The sequence below is a fragment of the Cygnus atratus genome, chromosome 3, assembly GCF_013377495.2.
Source record: "Cygnus atratus isolate AKBS03 ecotype Queensland, Australia chromosome 3, CAtr_DNAZoo_HiC_assembly, whole genome shotgun sequence".
NCBI lineage: Eukaryota > Metazoa > Chordata > Aves > Anseriformes > Anatidae > Cygnus > Cygnus atratus.
The window spans coordinates 102,242,860-102,263,965 of record NC_066364.1 but is presented as its reverse complement, the minus strand read 5'-3'; the positions used below and the strand labels follow the sequence as shown (position 1 = coordinate 102,263,965).

The window sequence follows — 21,106 nt, the reverse complement described above, 5'->3', positions numbered from 1 at the left end:
TTAAACTTGGTTTTATTTTGTATACTTTAAAAAAGATTCTAGTGAATGCTAGTTGTCTCTAGACCTTTTAGAAGTTTAACTTTTAAGAGCATAAATAGTTGCCTTATGCAAAATTATCCAGGTCCAACCCTGCAGCCTCTGCACTGACTGTAAGTAATAAAGGCAATTCCTTTGCAGAATTATTCAGATGAAAGCATCTGCAGAGCAACTCTGTAATAAAACATTACTTTTAACTTATTACAACATGGGGCATACACACAAACTCACTTCCCTTTGCTTGAAGAATGACACAGTTGTCAGAGAATAATCAATTTTACTAATATTTACAATAAAAACCATTTACACTATCTCTGTGAAAAATAATGCCATTTTAAGACTGGCACAGATGTTTTCCATTATCAAAGAGGAAGCTAATGTAAACTTTTTTTTGCCTCAAAGACTTCATAAAGTCATTTAAATGTTTAAAAAAAAGTCTCTTTAAAAAGTCTACTTTACACAACACTAACAAATCAGCACGCATGCAAACCTGTTTAAACCGGACCAGCAGTGCTTGAATTAACCCTTAAAAATAAAAAATCACATGAAGGGAGAAGGTGAAGGTAACTTTAGCTACATGAAAATTCCTTTGGTTATTACCGCTCAATAAGCCTGAACTCTGCTAGCAATGGCAGATGGTCAGAAGAGTTATTTTCATTGGGCAGACCATTAACAGTCCAGAGATCTTTCTCTGTTAGAAGTGCCAGCCTACCAAGAAGCTTCAGACCTCCATGAAAAGAATCCACTGCTCCTAATATTAAAAAAAAAAAGAAAAGAAACATTCATCAGTGTGGACTAAATGTTAAAATAAAAGTCACATTCATACATATTCAGAAAGAAGAAAACACAACAAAAATAATCTGAAGTGGTTACCATTCCATGCAAAATCACCAATAAGGTGTTTTGGAAATTCTTTCAGTTTATTACTGTACCCTCACAAGAGGACTTACTTATAACCAGTAGAGCTCAAAGTACTCCAAAAGATACTGCCCCTCCATTTTGCAGAAGGAGGAATGGAGGTAGAAAGGGAAAGGGATTGATTTGTCCATTGTAACTTCCCTGAAAAAGCCTCATACAATCCAGTCTTAGACTCCAGCATAACAGCATGGTTAAACAGAGCTGACATTTGCAAAATGAAGGATCTTTTGAGAGTCTCCATTTCACATAACATTTTATTTCTGTATCCTCAAGCATACAATTCTCCAGCAGGCAGCAGATATTTTCACTGCTGAGGATGAAAGTCTTCTGGTATCTCCCTTCCGAACTGCCCATGGTAAGAAATGGATCTCTCTCTGGTGTTTCCTGCCACTTTCAATAATGGCAAAAAGACCAACAAACAAACCCAAACACCCCGAAAACTCCCCCCCAAATATCAAAAGCACCACATTTTTCATGGAAGAGGGGAAGATGACTGACAGCCTTGTTATTATTACACATTACTATTACAATATACTTAAAATGTGTCATCAAAAAAACCAAAATCTATCAGCAGCAAGAATTAATAAGCTTTTTTTTGAGTCAAGTAAAGGAATTCCATTAAGAATAAGATCCGGCAGTGACGTGTCAACAAACTCAGGCTTCTTAAGCTGTCTCTTTGAGGAAGTCGACTATTCAGCAGCCCTAGCTATTGCTTTCAGAGTGCAGAGAGAATACTGAAGGGCTGACTGCTTTTCAGGTACAGCACAAACAGCAGCTCCAACTTTGACAGAAAAAAAAAGTCTGTGTGAAAATGATCAGCAAATTTAGATCCTTCTGACTGGACCTTTTTAGGTACTGTCTTAACAGTAGGGGTATTTAAAGGATTATCCAGCAACTGTTAAACTCCTCAGATAGTTCAACATCTTCACTGCTTAGCCAACTGCCAGCTTTCCAGGCCTTTAACAGCCCAGCAGCTGTTTACTACTGCTTTGAAGAAAAGCCTTTTCGCTGCAAAGATGCCTCAATAGCTCCAGAGCACGTCTGCCCAGCTCTTGAGCCAAGTTTATCATTTGGCACAGCACCCGAATGTCTATAAAGCAGCAGTTTGGTGCTACAGACAGCTTGGTCTGCGTGCAGCAATTAATTTCAGCTCAGGGCACTCTGCAACCAGCAAAATCGAATCCCGAAGAAGCCAGGTAGGTACTGAACCCTGCTTTCACAGCAAGTCCAAAATTCTGGACTAAGCATAACACAAACCAAAGCATCAAAACTCTTCCAAAAGAAAAAAAAAAAAAAAAAAACACCTTTAGTGGGAAAAAAGTGACCAGCCAGCCTCAGACCACATCTAAGTCACTTCTTCTGACTTTGGACCACTTTCCATGATGGACATCCAATGACAGTCATCAGACAACTGAAAATCCAAACTGAGAACTAATGAATAAGAACTACACTAGTTTACGTTACTCCGAGAACTCAAGTTTGCTCCTCTTCTATGCTCTGACATGGGGTGAAAGATCTATTTGAAAAACCATGCAGGAAGAAAGAAGTGCTATAGCTCTGCTGGGCCACTGGTACTGAAACAAAATCTATGGGCATGTGAATTAGGATTCCGTTTTGCAAGATGCTGCACTGAAACCACACAGCACTCAAGTCACACAATCCAGGCTGAGTTTAGACACTTGTCATCCAGCTTTTCAGAACTTTTATTTCTGTGTTTTAAAGCTTTTGTATTTGTTACTTTACACTAACACAGCATTTGTTGTGCATGTTAAGACAAATGAGACTTTTGTCTATTGACTCAATGAATTTTAACAGCCTAGACTCAAGGTGAGAGAGATGAAGGTGGTATTTTCATTTCAGATACTGAAATGAATGTTAATTTATAAACATCAGTTGCAACCTACACCGGGAGCAGGAGCGGAACCCAGCTTTCTTTGCTCTGAGTTCTGCAAAGCCATTTATTTATCTCGTAGTGCTGCACTGTGCAATGTTCTTTGACAATGGCATAAAACACACAGCTAAGTATAACGTGGAAGGTCTGTTTTCTTTTTTGTAACATGGAAAGCCTCACATGGAAAGTCTGCTCAGGAATATCCATGGTAAGAACACAAAAGCAATCAAGGACGGTACTGTTACTACCCATGAACAAATACACCCGCAGAGGCACCGTGTCTTTCTTGCACCATCTGGCGAGTTTCAGCCGCAACTGCAACGGGAGAGGGACAACTGGGCATGTGCCAGTGTCTGCTCTCAGAGGAAAGACACATGAGGTCATTTGCTGGACAGACATTACATCAAATCTATCTTAAAAGTGATTTTCTAAGAAATCGTTCATTAATAAACTTTAATGCACATCATAAATTGCTATTTTGCCACTGAGATCCTGCATGAGTTACTGACACCAGTATTTCCTAGGTGCTACTTACGTTGCTGCTTTTCTGTAGCCTCGGCTCTTGGTCTCTAAGCTAAGATGGCAACTACAGGAATGTTTAGCAAGTTGAAAGAGTTTGCCCTGTGTGGGACTCTACGTCCAGCTGTGGTAAGTTTACAAGGCCAGACACATTTCTCTGGTAATTTCTAAAAGGTAAAAGTTTTTTGCTTCAAAACAACACCACAAACCTGAGATACTTGATACAGATCAAATTGTTCCTGTGTTTCCCTTAGAACAGGATCTGGAAGTTTCCTTTTAGCATTTCTTAAAAAAAAAAAAAAGATGGTTTCTTTACCTGGCTGGGTAGCATCATCATCATTTGCTGCAGAATAGAAAATATAATCCACTGTGACTGCACTTCGGGAGTGACAAGTTGTTACTTCTGGCATCCCAGTTTCAGGGAAGTAGTGAGAATACACTGAAGACAACTTAAAATGGTGCTGCAATTTTGAAGACAACCTAAACAGCGTCAAAGAGAAACATTTCATTTTCTTGCATTTCCTAGAAAGAACAAGCAATGAAGAAACACCAAACAGTTCCTAGTTCAAACAAAATCATCATCTGGATATGTAGGTTATACAACCTTAAGCAATCAATCCCACTACCTTCTGCATTAGGGGCCCAAACCTCTGAAGGTAAAATGAAAGCAGCTTTTTTCAAGTAAATGGCAGACACCTAAAAGCCTATCAAAACTGGATTAACTCCATCCACACTTTTTTAAGATTTCACACGAGCTCATTGTGCTATCTCTCCCTGAAACATGGGTAGAAGTATCTATGAGAATAGCTTACATGAAAGAGACTAACTCAACTCATCTAACTGGGCCCTTCAGCATTCAGAGAAATTAATTTTTTTTTCCTAAACAAAGCTATCAGGTGTTTTTACATTAGGCTATGCTGATCTTCTTCTACTCAGGCTCCCATTTTGTGTCTCCCCATCACCTGTCAGACTACTCCAGTTCATCCCACCTCATCTCACCTGTTTTTGTAATCCTGAAAACAAAAGACACAACTGCATCTTTTAGCAAATCACCATTCCCTCAGCTGTACCTGCCTTGCCCTGCATGGGCTGCATTTTAAACCTAATCTGCAATATGCTCTGGTTGAAACCAAGTTTTTTTTTTTTTCTTTTTTAAAAATCAGTGTGTCACCTGCCTGGGTCACAGTGAGTACAATACAGAGGGGTAGTAATTTCTGCTCTGGAAATTGATGGGGAATAAGCTCCTCTCTTCCATTGATTCTGCTACTATAGGGTATCCATTGCAGCTTCCATGGGTTTCTGCTTCCTGTATTTGGAGGAACATTTTCATCCACAGTTAGCAGAAGCACAGCGTTCCTGAGTCATCACAGCCTGCCCTAACTGCCTGACACCAGTCAGCAGCAAACACAGGCTGGGAGTAACGACTGTAATGGTGATGCATATAAGAATACAGGTCACTGGAGAACATCCCAATTTTCAACAGTCCTGCAGCTCACAACCTAGCCAACAATCATTGCATCCACACTAGGCAAACCACATACAACACACTTTTCTTCTGTGTGCTTTCCTTACTATTTCTTAGAAACTTCTACAATGCTTAGCAGTTAATTTTAGTTGTGCTGATAGAGGAAGACCCTCTACCTGTTTTATAGCTACTGCCTGGAAATTTGTCATGATCTGTATACCCACTGCTTACCCTTGTCCCTTCCCAGCTGTCTTCTTTCTAAGCCAAGAGCACCCAAGTCCATTTAATCACTCTTCAGATCAAAGCTATTCCCTAACTTTGATCAGCCTTGTTATTTCATGTTCTTTTTAAGATGAAGCAAAAAAACCTGCAAGCAGTCTTCAACATGTGGCATGCTATGGATTTACACTGTAGCAGAGGGTTTCCTGGATTACCTTCTTTTCTCAGAAATGCCATTACTTACCTTTTCTATTACCAGGGGTTTTAAGGTGACTACCAGTAGTGGTACCGAGACCTCATTTCTGATCAGAAGAAACAGCTAACTTGGAGCCTGACATCACACATACACAGTTACGGTAGCTTCCTCCTTCTGTGCCTTATTTTAAATACTTATACCAGTTTGGTAAATGCAAATATATTCTTCCTTTCAAAAAGCAGCCATATATTTCTTCAAAACAGTCTAGTGATGGCTTCTTCCTTCAGTTTAACTGGCAATTATTTTATCTGAATAGGAATCATACTACCAAACCAATAATTACATTAAAGATCCCTCTTCCATACCCTCTCCCCCCAAACAAACAAACAAAAAACCACACTACAAGTTTTTGGGACTCCAAAAACTTCAGTTCTCCCACAGAACTCCTGGCCTTTCCGGTTCCCTATTTTATCCAAATGTCACACTGTATTACAGGATTTAATTAGCATCTGTAAACCAGCATCTCAAGAACAGGAGAGAGAGAAGCGTACCAACACAAGCAGCAAGACAACACTCCTCTAAAAGCAAACAAACAAAACCAACCATGACTACATGATTTACGCATCTGGACTGCAGTTCACCACTTTCCTACGATGTGATTACAGAGCAAGCTGAGATGTCCTGCTTATGCCAAGAAGTGACAAAAATATCAGATGCATTCTTTTGAGAAGCAGACAGAAAATACCCTCTAACCAGCACTGATACCTCTTCTCTGCATTCTGAAATAATACTTGCAAGTTCCTGTCAGGACACACACTGATTATTTTGCCAGATGGACAGATTGAGTTGGGTGAGCATCTTGTATCCATGTCTGGAATCAGATACAAGTTTGGCCTAAAAACAAAACCCAAACGACACCCCTCACCCCAAAAACTAAGAACCAGTCCATGGTTTCCATTTCTTCCCCCCCACAACACGTACTTTTCAGATGCTCTTACAATCTCCTTGGTATTGTTCAATTTTGCTTCTTCCATTTTTTCTCCTGCAAAACAAAAATACATTCAATTTACATTTAAAGAATAGGATGTAGGTGAGACCAGTATTGAAAAGCTACAGAATAATACAGCCACCTGTTATATCTCTAAGTACACTTATTTCTTGCAGCAAGCAAGATAAAATTCACGAAGCTGGATTAATTATTCTGTTCCATTACTAAGAGTCCCTTCAAAGAATCTTTCAAGGTACATCCCGTTCATTTCAAATTATTTTGTTTGTCACAGAAAAAAGGTGGATGAGAGATGTGATAACACTCAGCAAGGAACCACTTGCTTTTCCCCTTTGTTCCATGAAGTTCTCTCGCTGTAATACATCAGCACTGGTGCAGAACGTAGGCTGACGCTACACACGTGCTGCTGCATTCCTCTCTCTCTGCCTATTCACAGCACAACTGCCTGTACTGACACAAACACAGCAGTTTAATTATTATGGATCAGCTCCCGAATAGTATTTCTGTGTCTTCTAAAAGATTCAAATCTGCAAATACTTCTGTGAACAAATAACTTCACACTCTAACAAGCCCACCAATGAATTTTTTGCAAGCTCTCAAGGCTCATTTTTCCCCTCTACTAGAAATGATCTGTTTTTCAGTGCTACCTGCAGGATGTTTTCAAAGGACCACAAAATTCATCAACCCAAAAACTGACCTGCATTTTCTTCTTTTTGTTGCTGTTTTATCTCATATACACAGTTCTGTGAAATACCTAATTTTTTTGGCCAAATTGGAATAGATAAGATTCTTTGTCCCCTTGGAAACTGTTCTTGTCCAGAAACCTAAGAAAGACAACAAGCTTTTTTTCATATAGAAATCTGGTTAAAAAACATTGAAATGAATGGAAAAATTCTGTAAATTTTAAATTTTTACACAAAATTCAGCCTCCTAGAATAAATCTTTTATAATGGTTTGTCAAGTCTCTATAAAAATACCAAACTCTCCTTATGTACACTTCTTTTGTTAACTCTTATCAAACTTTTTGCAGATATCTAAATTTCCAAGACAGTTCTTGTGACACAAAGCTGAGAAACTACCAAGAGCACTTCTAGCAACGTAACAGGACCGAGTATAAACATCTCCCTAGCAGACACTTACTTCATCTTCATGATGCTTATTCTTCTCGGTGCAAGTAAAGTCAAAGAGGGGCTAGAAACAACAACCCACTAGCAACAAACAAAAGCTCCTGTCTTCCTATTGTCTCACTGTACGTACTCCAATTACTTTCTATTAAATAGCTTTCGACATATCCAACAGCTACATACAAGAATTTACAAAGAAAACCATATAACCTGACACAGTTTATGTTCAGCATCTAATCATAGTTTTAATTTTACAGTTATTCTAACCACTGTAATTCACGGTTCATCCAAAACAGAAGTCATCTTTCCAGAGAGAACACAGTACATATTTGATTAAGTACTTATTTTATCCTATTTAAAGACCAGGACACTTAGAAACAGTGATACAATCATCTTGTGGATAACTGCCTTTTGAGAACAATTAATTTGCTTGGCAAATTCTTCTCGCATGCTGAAATGAAACAGACAGCATTCTGTAAGGCACAGCTAACAGACCCAGGCTTAATTCACAGTAACTTTTGCTTTAAAGGCTTTGTGAAGGGCACCAAGATTGATACTGCAATGTTAATAATCACAAATCCAGCTATCATATTCTAGCGTCACTTAAATATTTCTCTTTAATCGCATTAACCTTTTTTTTTAAATGAGAAACGAAAAGCACAGCTTACCTTCCCTATAGCAAGTCCTTCATAATTTAACTTTCCTTCCTTTATAAATCTGTACAGTGGAGAACCAGGAACAGAATTGAAGTCACCACAGATGATAATTGGACAGAAGGTACCGTCCTTCTGAGGGGCCACACTAGCAATCTCTGCCAAGAGCATTGCAAGCTGGGTCAGTTTGATGTCCCCTCTCCGTGGGTTATACAACAGATGTGTATTGGCTATACAGATGGCAGCATTAGTTTTACACTGAAATTTAGGCTGCAAAAGCAACACCAGTCCCACATTGTCCCTGTCCAAGAGTGGAATATCATGGCGAAAAAATTCCACGGGGTTTGATGAGATCAGGCTAAATTTGGAAGTTTTGAAGCAAATAGCACAGCCATCAGGTTTTCTCCCAGTCCTCATTTTATACTCACAGTGATACCCTGCAAGAAAGGCAATTAAAAACATAAAATGCCATTGTATAAATACAGGTAAGTTAAAAAAAAAATTAGAAAGACTTCATGCTACTTTTCTCCCACAGCAGTGAAGACCCAGTCTATTTCTACCAAAGATAAGGGATGTCCACTGTGTTTCTTCAACGTCCGTCATGGACTTCTGAGGTAAAATTCTCAGTTGCTTTACCAAGGGAAGCAGTTTCCCCAAGACAGGAAACACTTCAACATTACCTGCCCAAAATAAAGTTCAGCTAAAAATGTAAAGAAGTTTATGTAAAGGTATTTATCTTGTGTTCTTTAAATGAGAAATTATTTAATGTCACTAACAATTCATATATGAAGAGGTATCCTTAACATTCATTTTATTCCTTCTCTGTATGCTAAGAAGCAACTTCTTAAGAAAGGCTTCAAAATATGATTCAGGACGGAAAGTGTACACAAAGCTTTGTCCTAACTTCAGTTTAAAGAAACAACTACAGTAAATTTGGTCTAATGCCTTTTGCAATGTATAAGCATCAAAATAGTTTAAAATACCGATCATGTTCTTCTCTGCTCATGTGGAAAAACAAAACGAAACAAGAAACAAACAAAAAACACAAACAAACAAAAAAGAAAAAATCTAAACCCCAAGCCCCATAAAAGTAGACTTGTGTATTGAAGTTTTTTTTCTGAATGTTACTATAACGGTTTAAAAATACTAGCAGTGAGGTCTTCCAACCAAAAGCAATAATCACTGTAAGTCATAAATCACTGTCTAAAATGATTCATAGACCATCAAATGCTTAAACATATTTACACAATTATGCAATTATCCAGTTAGCAGCAATAGGCAAGCTTGCAACAGGAAAACTGAGACACCTATCAAATGACAGAACTGGAGTTCACGTAAGTCCGCCTGAAAATAGTAATTTTCCAAGTTCTTTACTCTATGCAGAGCTGAAACTCAGATTTTAATGAGACCTTATCTGTGTAAGAAAGAACTAAACATCTTGCCGCAATACTTTTTTTTTTTTTTAAACACTTCTCTGCCCAGCACATGCCATATAAATTCATGAAGTACAGCCCCATAAAGCGGAGTTGACCGAACGCTCCCTTGCCCACAGGAGCCTGGCCTTGCATTGCTATTCCACATTCCAAGCTGATTTAAGTCAGGGCTGCCATTACTCTGCCTTCTTTACATGCACTTGGTTCTGGGAGCTAGACTACCAAGACATAAAGAAAAAATAAATAAAAAAAAATCAGCCCAGGCTCCTCCTGGCATCAGACAAGTACCAGTGCCAGGAAGGGAGTGGGGCCCTGGGACTGGGTGCAAATAAAACTTCAATGAGTTTAAACCACCATAGAATGACATCCCTATCAGCATGTCCCTTGCCACCGATTCCTATGACAGAGTGACAAGACACTGCTAGTTAGGCTGACCGACAGTACTAGTATAAAAACTAACGAACATAAACTGACCACGGATAAAATTTACTGCTGATACTGCAAGGTTGCAAGCTGGAAGAAACGAATACTTGGGAAAAGCTATCCAACAGGAATACTGATAGAAAACACTATGGTAGTTTCAAGAGAGTGCTTGATGAAAATATAAAAGGAGGTATATAACATTTTTGCATATAAAGGCTGGAGACATGTTTCTATCATCTAAGAGATTTGGGGAGGTGGAGGGCAGTATCAGAAGGAAAAAAAAAACAAAGTGTACTGGTCATAAGAATTTCAACATACCCAGGGATTCCAAACTTGACTTGATCTCTTTTCTATAGTGGTCTTCTTGGACTTCTTGTAAACAAAGTACCTAAGGCAAAAGTTTACAATTAAAAGATGTCAGTAGGTCAAAGTGTTAATTCATCCCTTTGTTGGCAGTCTTTATAGGCTTAAACAAAAAAAATATGTCAGATATAATAAAAAAATATTTCAGACCCTTCTAGGGGCTGTGAGCAGCTGCCTGCTGTGACTCAGTGCAGGCAATACAAGGTGTCACCTCCATCCCAGTCTTGTGTTGTGTGGCTCTGCAGGCCTTAGCACCTACCCCGGACCGCTCTTTGCCAGAGGGGCTGGCTTTCGCTCCAACCCTTCCTCCTGGAGAAGTCTGTTACCGCTGCTAGCACCAGGCAGATCCCCACCAGAGCCCCTCCTGAAGAGGACTTTCATCTCCAGCTTCCTGCCTACACACTCACACAATTGCATTTTCCACGTGGTACAACAAAGCAGCTTTTTGGTGGCTTCTCTAACACAATTACTTCAATTTGCTCAGCACTGTTTTCTGACACGAACAGGTTGAACTCTATCACCAAACTTTCATTGGCCTGAACAATGACTGAAGCAAAGTTTGACTTGACTTCCTGATTAACAATAAGCACTGAGCGTGCTTAAAACAAACAAAAACACCCATGACCAGCCAACCAAGAACATGTAAAGCCCTACAAGACAAGGTATTTTTTCAAACCCTGCTGTAAGCAGAAGTTCAGAGGTATGTCTCAGTAGTGAAGAGCAGTAAGCCTGTTCACAAGTCAAATGGTGCAGAATACCAGGTGAAGAGAGAAAATAACAACCACAAAGAATACTTCTGGATCAGAGTCTCACTTGAAATAGGTACTACTAACAGCTGCATCTTTCTCACAACCTCCAACAGTAATCTCAAGAAAACAGCAGTTTCGTCACTCAAGACCTCACACAATCAGAAAAGTAAACACAACATTTGAGTCTGCCTGCCTGCCAAACCAAGGATTCCCACCCAACAGCAAGTTCTCTATTACCTGGTCTAACAAACAGCTCTAAAGGATGAGCAGCCAGGTTTTAGAAATGGACTTTTGATTTACTGAAGATGGACACTTGATGTTACCACTATCTAAACAAATCTGAAGTCAAAGTCACACACCTGAAAGACAGAAAATGCCAGTCCTGGCGATTGCCTTAATTTCACCCTGCTGTGTGCACACATACTACTAATTCCTTCCACAAAAGCCTGGTATCCAAGATTAAGTATTTGCCAGTAATGACCAACTGTTTGTGTCCTTTGCACTAAATAACTTCAGGTACAGTTGAAGACACAGACTTCAATTCGAGGTTCAGAAGCTGAGACTATCATAGAGAAAAGGTGCCCTATTCTACTCGACAGCTGTCATTACATGTGTTGAAGACATGACAAGACCAAATAGACCTTTGGCCTCTGAAAGTGTAGTTGCTTGTACGTTCAGTGCCTTATTTATGTGAAAGTTTTGTTTTTTAAAAAAAATTACACCGTATGAACAGAACATCAAAGTCATGTCAAAAAGGCCATTCTAGGTGTAAGATAGGGGAAAAAAAGCAATCATGAGTAATATATACTCTAGAGTTTGCCTTTGCTGCAAGTTTGGATCACGCGGAATACACTAATTGTGTACGCATAAAGCAGAACCACTGTTAAGCATGAGATAACTAAAAGCTCAGTTCGATCCACTAGACAACCCACCTACTAAAAGAAAATACAACAGAAGTTTGCTGCCTCATTTCATCAGCTCTTACTAACATTCGCACGCTCGTTTTGTACTCACATCCGCATCCAGCTGTTTGATTTCTTGCAGAATGTTGGGAAATCTGTACGTCCAGATTAACAAGCGTTGCCTGCAGTGTTTGTACAGGTGGGAGTTATCTTCTAACAAATTCTGCGAGAGGATATTGTAGGACATGACTGTAAAATCAAATTTTGCTTCACATTCTCTATTGCTTTGGTCAGTTTCTTTATTTTCAAAGACCTTCATTGTTTTACTGTGCTGACAGAAATATTCCCAGTGCCTTTTGATGGTTCCTGTTAAAAACACATGCAGCAGAAAACAAGTTATGTAATACACCATATGACTTCTTACCGCTATTGGAAATCATTCTACTGACAACTATTTGCCTGTGAGATTACTTAAGCAATTCTCAAAGCTCATTTGATTAGCAGTGATTCAGACCCTCCATTTAAGATAAACTTTATATAAGCATCAGTAAAAAACACACCAGAAAACTATTACATGCTCTCGATTTCAAATGACTTTGAAATTAGGAAACTGGCATGTTCTAAGGAGATCACTGCTGTCCTACCACACCATCTTGCTTGTTGGAGCCTGTCAAACCAGTAAGCCAAAGCCAGACTCTGACGCAGGCTTATGCTACTGCCTCCCCAGTGGACATGGGGTATGGCAGCCTGGGGCACACCCTCAGAACAGCATACATGCTTCTTCATCTATTTTGTACCAAAACAGGTACCAAAGTTGATTTTCCTCAGTGAGGTTAAGAAATTTTAAGAAATTATAAGCCTCAGAATTAACAAAGACTTCTGAAAAGGCTTTGCCTTTCTGCCATACCTAGTTTAGTATCTATTATTTGTGTATGAAAGTTTATAAGAATATCTGCCCCTCATTAAGTGTCCAATTGTTTTTCAGGTATGTATTTGTCCATTTAAAAAGATTGTGATCAAAGATGCCTTTCAGCTATGTGCCAGCTCATCCAAGAGAGTGCCAAGGCCCAGTTATCTGTGTTATCGACAAACAGCAGACTGCAGCAAGAGCTGTTAGTATCTGCCCTACCTGGGTAGTAGATTTCAGCACTGTGCTCACATTATTCAGGACTTTATCCACTATTTGCAAGAACAGCAAAATACTGTTTTTATAGTGGGAGAGAAGCCACACTGCTCCTCAGTGAGTGCCTTTAATTACCATCACCTTACAATGTGTGAATGAAAGATAACTAGGATGGGCCACAATGCCCACCACTCTCTCAGATAAAAAGGTAAGTCAAGACATGCTTGCTGGGGGGAGGGTGTTTAAGGCAGGACTCAGCAGTAATGACATGGAGCAGCCTCCCTTCCTTCAGCTCCTGATAATGGATGACTTTTCTAATTCTTCAGGAAGGAATTCTTCACGTTTATGGATATTTGTGTCCAAAAAGTCCTTTAGGATCCTGATGGCATCTGTTGTCCTTTTCAGGCACAATACAACTTCTTTTACTTTGCTATGCAAGTAATTTATTTAAGAGGGCTGCAATCTTGATGGTGCCCCTCCGTTTGTTTCACAGTTGCCAAAACTGTTAATACCCTAAACACTTAGTGAAACATTTGATGTCATGTGTAATAAGTTAACACAGACACTTCCAAGTTCCATGAAAGTGGATTATTGAGTTGGGTAGGTGTATTTGTGCTTCACATTTGCTGTTTGCTCTGCCACCAAGTACAGTATACCTTTCTTTCTGACAGGCTGTTTGACATCACAGAATAAAGCAATTTACTGACAGCATTACAGAACTGTAACATTAAGACAGATGTTTTCTTGGGAGAGGTGCCAAGAAAAATAGTAACTCAAAAGTTGCAAGAAATATTGCGTCTAACAAGTTAAGTTCATAGTAATATAAATAAGCAAGCAAAACAGACAAAGAGCTTTTTTTTTTTTTTTTTTTTACCTTTCTTGCTGCTATCACTTTTTTCATTCTGTGCTACAGAAAGACACAATGCTTCCTTCTGATTAGCTAAGTTTGCTTCTTCCTCAGGAGTTGGAGTATCATGCTGACCACTAAGTCTTCTCTTCTTTGTCAGTGGCTCTTCTCCCTCAGATTTCATACTGGGGTTCGGTAGATGAAAACAAGAACTTTGTGCAAAGTTATCAAGCTGCCAATTGGAGTTCTGAAATTGCCTCCAAGGTCCAAAAAATGGAGGGAACCTCCAGTTTGCTGAGAAGTCAACTGGAACAGGAAGAGGAAACGAGGCCCGAGGATAATGTCCGGCCCATCTCATGCAGGTGGAAACTGGGCCATTCGAAGTGAATACCTGAGAACTATTCAAGTGGGCAATCCAGTCTCTGCCCAGCCTCTGCATGTGACGGGGCAGCATGGAGTGTCTACCAGAGAAAGCATAAGGTTTATTACTTAAATGCAACTAAATCTGCATGTAGAAGACTGTAGATGCAAGTCACCCTGATCATGACATATGAAAAGTAATCTTTCTCTACAAGTTAACTCATTTTCCTATGAGTTCTAACTCACCTACACAGGATAAGAATCTTATTTTTAGATACCAATTATATGTTATGACCTTTTATGTAGCATTACACATGTAACTGGCAAATGTGTAAATCATTCAGGTAGAAGTTGAAGTTTCTAAAGGGGAAGTTTACAAACTGATCTTGTCTTCTTTTTCCCCTTCAGCATAACAAATGTAATTTAAATTTTCAAACTCTCCATCTTAATAACTATCCACAATTTATTCCCTGCCTTGTTAAATTCAATATCACATCTTTCAAGTGCTCAGCAGAATGATCTTTACAAAAGATCATTTCTGCATGCTGTTTTAACTTTATTATTAGGTTATCTGAAAAGAATCAGAAAACTGCTTTGAGCAAGTTTCTGACTTCCTGAAAGAGTCACAAACTTGGCTCCAGCCACAAAGCCAACAAGACAGGGAAACAGAGGGTACTAACGCTCTCCCCCTTTCTGGCACCAGCGTATACAGTAACTTTTACTACATGAATGCTTAATGTTTGCTTTCTAGGTGAGAAAGTCGCAGCTTAACGATTGACGCCACGAAGATAAAATGTTTGTTCCCCACCCACTCCGGAAGAAAAGTCTTAGTGTCAACAAAAACGTAGGAAGCTAAGTGACATCAGTCTGTCTCAGCTTCCTCATTGTTTGAGCAACAACACATATTTTGATGTTATGAGCTGAAGACATCAAAGCTCGATGTGCCTGAAGTCAGAACCCGCTGCCTGTCATTCAGCCTAGCAAATAAACTTAAATACAACTCTGCAAAACCAGCTTGTTCTGAAATAGTTTTCACCGTGATGCGCTAGAAGTAGCTCCTTTGTCACACAAGTGAAATACCGCCCCAAAGCACCGCAGCGTTACGATGCAGCCCTAGAGCAAGAGCCGTCCCTCCTTTGAGGATAACTCCTGGAACTCTTGCTTCACAAAGATTTCTGAAAGACTTCGTTCTAAGGGAAGCCTTTGTCAAAGCACGGCCGCAGACGGACTTCCGCAGCGAGCTGCGACCGGCGGAGCGAAACACCTTCCATTACTCCCTCCGGCCGCTGCCCTGCATGCCGCCGGCTGTTTACAGCAAAGGACCGCCACCGCCGGGCCTCCGAGGTTTTAGGGCTGCTCGCGAACGGGCAGCTTCACCGGCGCCAGCCCCCAGCCCCGGGGCGGCTGCCGGGAGGCAGGGAAGGAGGGAGGCCGGCTCCCCGCGCACCACAGCGCCCAGGCGGCTCCTGGGCCCGGCGAAGGCCCGCAGCGCCCCGCGACCCCGACCCCCGCCCGCATCCCTTTACCTCCCAGCGGGCCGGGGCCCCGCTGGCGGCTCCGCGCAGCCCCGGTGCCCCCCGAAGGGGTCAGCCCAGGACGGAGCCAGCTCCGCCCGGCGCCGCCGTGCTCCCTGCCTGCCCTTACCCGGCACGGCAGGCGGCGGCCAGGCCGCGCCCCGCGCCCCGCTCGCCCCTGGGACTTGTAGTCGGAGGGCGGCCATCTTGGCTCCGGGGCGCTGAAGCCGGGCCGCCATCTTGGGCCGGGCGCCATGTTGTGCCCCGAGGGATGGGTTGTTGGCTGCCTCGCTTCTCACTTTCGGCCTTTTTTTATTTTTTTAAAAGCAGATGTAACGCTCTTTTTATGCTGCTTTTTCCATACACTGTCTTCTCTGTGGGATGCTGTCTTTAGCACGTGTTCCCCATGGCCTCAAGCATCTTGAGGAAGAGCTGCAGGTTGTTTCAAGGTGCCACTCGCTGTTTGCAGAAAAATAAAAGCCACTCACCCAAGACTGTATTTTAACATTCCTGTTTAAAATGCTCCACATGTAAGCGAGTGTTGCTCTGTGGTGGTAGAGAGTCCCAATCTTGTGAAAGAAGTGGAAGCCTGCCTGCCCTGGCAGCCCTGCAGATGCACACGTAGCTACCAGCCGCATAAACCACCAGGTCTGCTTCTGCCAGCGTTGCACGAATACGGAGTTAAATGCATTCTGGAGGTCTTCTGAGGACAGAGCACATGCTGGCTCTGTTTACTGTAAGAAAATATAGCACAAAGCATATGAAATATGATAGTGCTGCATAAGGCAGATGTTGTACAGGAACTGTAATCCAGCAAAATACTGTTTCTCTGCATTCCTTTTTTTTCATACAAGTGACTTTAAGTAAGCAATAATTTTAAGCTTTTCCCAGGACTGGTAGGGAACACTTAAACTGGAATAATGTGATTACGTTACGAGTATTATGTTAGGCAATGTGTCTGATTCACTTTGGGTTTTTATTCTTGAACACAGCTTACTTAATGGCAAAAGGTAAAGATTTTCTGTTAGTTTCTTCACAAGGTAGTAAGGGAGTGAAGCTACTAGCTCTGTAATTTGTCAGCAGTAAAAGAACTCTCAACTGTTATTTTCCATACATACATTATTTCTGTAATTTGTTCTTTTCTGTATTTTTGAAGTATTCTTACTTCTTGGATATATTTATAAGACAGAAGACAGTAACCCATAGCTTCAGCACCAAAAACTGCTCTTATTTTTAGGAGCAGTGGGAATCTTCCTGTAGAATGTAGTTATTCTCTCCATTTTGACAACCAATGCTGTATAAGGCACCCAGGTTACTCTGTCGCTTTGAAAGTTTTTGCATAATAATAATCTCAGTAGCGAGGCTAGAAAAGGGGAAAGGGTGAAACTTTTTTTCTTTTTAAGACAAGACTTTAAAAAGACAAAGATATGTTGGTAAGCATAAAATTAACTGTGAAAACACAAAATAGAAGATAACTAAAAGATTAACCTATTCATGTGATACAAATTGTTTCTCTTCTGAATTTTGCAATTATTTTTTGCTTTGCCCTAGGTTAAGTCTTAATAAACCAGTAACACTTAATTACAGATTACTCTTCTCTACTTATTATTTTGTATATCTAGGTCAGCCATCCTATGTTAAGAGTTATTCTTCAAAATAGGTATCTCCAAGTTCTCTGATTTGTAACTAGAAGCCAAGTTTTTCATGAGTCATTTGAGCTTTTGAAACGCCCTAGTGAATGGAGGCTACTGACTCACTGAGGGATGTTTTGATTGATTATGCTGAATACAAGAACAGCCTTGGTGGTTCAGCTCAGTGGTCTGCAGAGCTCAGTTTCCTGCTTTCTAAAGGTGGATAGCAGGAGATGCCTAAAGATGTGCAGAGACCGGGCAAATTTCAGCTGAATACTCCTGCATCTAGTTGTTTTGAGCTTAGCAGATTTCCTAAGACTGATGTGTTTGTCATGTAAGTATCTCTCAGTGACTCCCTCCCCCAAGTACTCGAACTTGGAAACTTTTTGCATTGACAACACCCTTTGACAAGTCCTGCAATTCTAGCCCTCGTTATGTGACAAATGATTTTTTAAGTTGTTATTTTTTAACCTCATTACTACTAGCTTCACTGGCCTTTAAAGAGACACTGAACAGTCCATTCCCATCCATCTTCTCCAAGCCAAACACGATTTCATGGACCACTATAATATCCCCTCATGTTATTTCTTCTTCCATGCCAGAAATTTCCAAACTACTGCATTGTTCCAAACGAAGAGGCTATTCTGTAGATCTGATCATATTTACTGTCTTTCTCCTGAGGTTTTCCAGTTCTAATATATGTATATTCTCTGGTAGATAAAGGAGATGGAAACTGTACAAAATATGTAAAGCTTGTTTCAGACATGGAGTTAAACAGCTGCAACATACACTTCTGTCTTCTCAACTCCTAGTGGTTCTTCTCCATTTCTCCTCCCACCAAATTGCTAACTTTTGAATTTTGAGTTAGCTATTAAAATTTAAATGAGATCTATTATATCATTCATTAGGGATTAATCAATGATGACTTCTATTCCACTGATTTCTGCTTGTAGCATTAAAACTTCAAAGCTACCACGTCTTATATTATAAGCAAGTGCTGCTTCATAAGCAAGTTTATACTGGAATTGGTTGTCTAATCATGTAGTATTAAGTATTGCACTGGAAGGTTGTATGAACTGCATGTACCAAATACGTGCATAGTATATCATGTTGGAAATTGTTTCCACATTTCCTTGTGTAAGCCTATTTTCAACCAGCTTTGGTTTTTGGATGTGGTGCCACCACAAATGTGATCTGAGTAGCCACAAGTTTCCTACAGCTAAAATTAGAGAAGATGAGAGTAATAAAGTATCCTCTGACATCATTCTAACCCCTTCATTTCAGATTTAAAGAAAACTCAGAGTATTTCCATCACTTGTACATTAAAAGTACTCCAAACAGAGGATCTCTTTTTGGAATGTCTCTTTCAATGAAACTTCAATTTCACTGAAAGGATTATGTTTCACTGTAAGAATTGTTTCCTCTCTTCCCCATTCCTTAAGAAAATGTTCCCTGTGTAAAGCAGACAAAACCAAGCAATTCTCAGAGATAAAAACAATAAAGAATCTTTCTAGTAACTTGATAGCTGGGAATGCCAAAGTAATCCAAAGAAAATCAAGAGACAGGATGTTGTAAAACTCACATTTGTTTTGTTTCTGCCCTATGAGTTGTTAGGAACAGTCACTGTATTCTCCCACAGAAAAAATGACCTTCCTCTGGGATTGCGCTTTTCAAAGATGAAGCTGTATGTGGATACTAGAACACTTCTATTTGGAGACGGACCTGAATTTGCTAGACTTTTCGGGGTTTCACATGGAAAACCACTGTCAAATGAGCTGTTTTTTCTGTCAGACCAGTCCAAGGAGAGGAACTGCTGGTCCACTTGTGCCTGTTTCTCTGACTCTGTGCGTTTGCAGGACCTACTTGCCTCTGGTACTCAGGCTGGAATTCCCATTGTAATAAGAATGAAGTCAGGGCAATGTCCAAATTAAGAGTAAGAGTACTCTTGTAATTGCTAGTAATAAGGATGAGGTGAAACTATGTCAGTACTTCCAAACAGTGAAATGCTGAAACTGCTCACTCAAAGGTGAGCTTCCAGAATGGTGCTTCCAGATCTGCAGAGGTGAATCTGATCTGGAACTCAGGATTAATATGAAGGAAACACCTTCACATTAATCCTTTCAAAGGAAACACCTGCTTACTATTAGTTTCATGACAAGAGTCTCTAATATTTTACAAAGAAAGCCAGTTAAATACTTCTCTTTATGTCAAAGGTCTGCATGAGATCAGATATTAATAACCTGTTAATGAGTAGCTTTTTTTTTAATAGCAGACTATTAAATGAATGAAAATACTGTGATAAAAACAAATCTTAACAGTTCAAATAACCTCAATTGCGATCTGTATTTGTATAGATCTACACTGGTACAGATGCCACTGCAGCCAAGTAGCTGAAGGTTCAATCCATGGAAGGAGAACATCTCACAGCACGAATTGCTCCTTTGGATTGCGGCAATATGCCTCTCTCCCTGAAGAGTTATATGAGACCTCTATGTGCACAAGAGCCCTGCTACAAAGAGAAGTCCAAGTACTGTTTAGAAATCTGGAGAAGAGAGGAAACATAAAGCAATGTGATTTAGAATCACAGAATCATAAAGTTTGGAAAAGCCCTTTAAGATCATCCAGTCCAACCATCCCCCTACCACCAATGTCACCCACTAAACCATGTCCCTAAGCACCACGTCCAACCTCTCCTTAAAAACCCCCAGGGACGGTGAATCTACCACCTCCCTGGGCAACCCATTCCAATGCCTGACTGCTCTTTCTGAGAAGAAATGCCTCCTAATTTCTAACCTAAACCTCCCCTGGCGCAACTTGAGGCCATTCCCTCTACTCCTTTCACTGGTTACCTGTGAGAAGAGGCCGACCCCCAGCTCCCCACACCTTCCTTTCAGGTAGTTGCAGAGAGCAATGAGGTCTCCCCTGAGCTTCCTCTTCTCCAGACCAAACACCCCCAGTACCCTCAGCCGCTCCTCACAGGACTTGTGCTCCAGGCCCTTCACCAGCTTCGGGGCAGCACATGTGAACCCCCCCAGCCACCCGCGGAAGCGGCACACCCCATCCCGGGCTCCCCATGCTGCGAATCCGCCGCAGCCCTGCCCAGAGGCACCCCCGCGGGACCGGCCCTTGGGGGCGGCCACCGCACGCAGCCCCCGGCACCCCCCTGGCGATGCCGCGGGGCCGGGGCTGGGCGGAGCTCCCCGCGGCGGCGGCGGGGCGGGCCCGGCCGGGCCGGGGCGTGTCGGGGCGTTCCTGGGCGCCGCTTCCGTCGCTGTCGGGGCCCGGCTCTGCCCGGCCCGGCCCGGCCCGGCTCTGCGGGCAGCATGCTGAGCCCGCGGGAGCGCGGCGGGGACCTGGCCCGCTTCTACACGGTGACCGAGCCGCGGCGGCACCCCCGCGGGCACACCGTCTACAAGGTCACGGCGCGGGTGAGTCAGCCGCGGCCCGGCCCCGGTCCCCTCCGCTCCGTGCCGGCCGCCGCTGCCGCCCTTCCCCTCGTCCTCCTCCGGCCCCGGGATCCTGCTTCCCTCCTTCCCGTGCTGCCTCTTCCTTGGGCGTTCCTTCTTCTTCTTCTTCTTCTTCTTCTTCTTCTTTTTTTTTTTTTTTTTAACTATTAAATCTGCGGTTGCGTGCGGATTGGAGCGCTTGGCAGGGCTGCTGGCAGGTCCCTGCGGGCCTCGGGCTGGGCAAGGTGTGGTGGAAAATCCCCCTCGGGGGGAGGCAGGAGGGAGCGA

General features: G+C 41.5%; 2 protein-coding genes across 9 annotated transcripts in view; one reads left to right on the top strand and one right to left on the bottom strand.

Moving 5' to 3' along the window:
- Positions 1 to 299: 299 nt before the first annotated feature.
- ANGEL2 (angel homolog 2) lies at positions 300 to 20,354 on the bottom strand. Of its 3 annotated transcripts, XM_035558459.2 has the most exons (10): positions 20,222 to 20,354; positions 16,230 to 16,475; positions 13,895 to 14,328; positions 12,010 to 12,263; positions 10,202 to 10,271; positions 8,043 to 8,464; positions 6,948 to 7,074; positions 6,226 to 6,286; positions 3,681 to 3,844; positions 304 to 787 (listed from the first exon to the last, which is right to left on the bottom strand). In XM_035558459.2, the coding sequence occupies exons 2-10, from the start codon at positions 16,247 to 16,249 to the stop codon at positions 633 to 635; spliced, it is 1,707 nt and encodes a 568-aa protein (XP_035414352.1). In that variant the 5' UTR covers positions 16,250 to 16,475; positions 20,222 to 20,354; the 3' UTR covers positions 304 to 632. The 3 variants fall into 3 exon arrangements, with proteins under 3 accessions (XP_035414344.1, XP_035414352.1, XP_035414360.1); XM_035558451.2 differs by lacking the exons at positions 16,230 to 16,475; positions 20,222 to 20,354 and adding an exon at positions 15,754 to 16,090 and having other exon boundaries at positions 300 to 787; XM_035558467.2 differs by lacking the exons at positions 16,230 to 16,475; positions 20,222 to 20,354 and adding an exon at positions 15,872 to 15,980.
- A 257-nt stretch (positions 20,355 to 20,611) lies between these two features.
- The window catches only part of RPS6KC1 (ribosomal protein S6 kinase C1), a 92,117-nt gene continuing 91,622 nt past the window's right edge, over positions 20,612 to 21,106 (top strand). For 2 of the 6 annotated variants that reach the window (XM_050709612.1, XM_050709614.1), the window contains exon 1: positions 20,617 to 20,800. In XM_050709612.1, coding sequence (XP_050565569.1) covers positions 20,696 to 20,800 — 105 coding nt within the window. In that variant the 5' untranslated portion in view covers positions 20,617 to 20,695. Of the gene's footprint in view, positions 20,801 to 21,106 lie in introns of all 6 variants that reach the window. The other 4 variants (XM_050709611.1, XM_050709613.1, XM_035557849.2 and 1 more) reach the window with 3 other exon arrangements.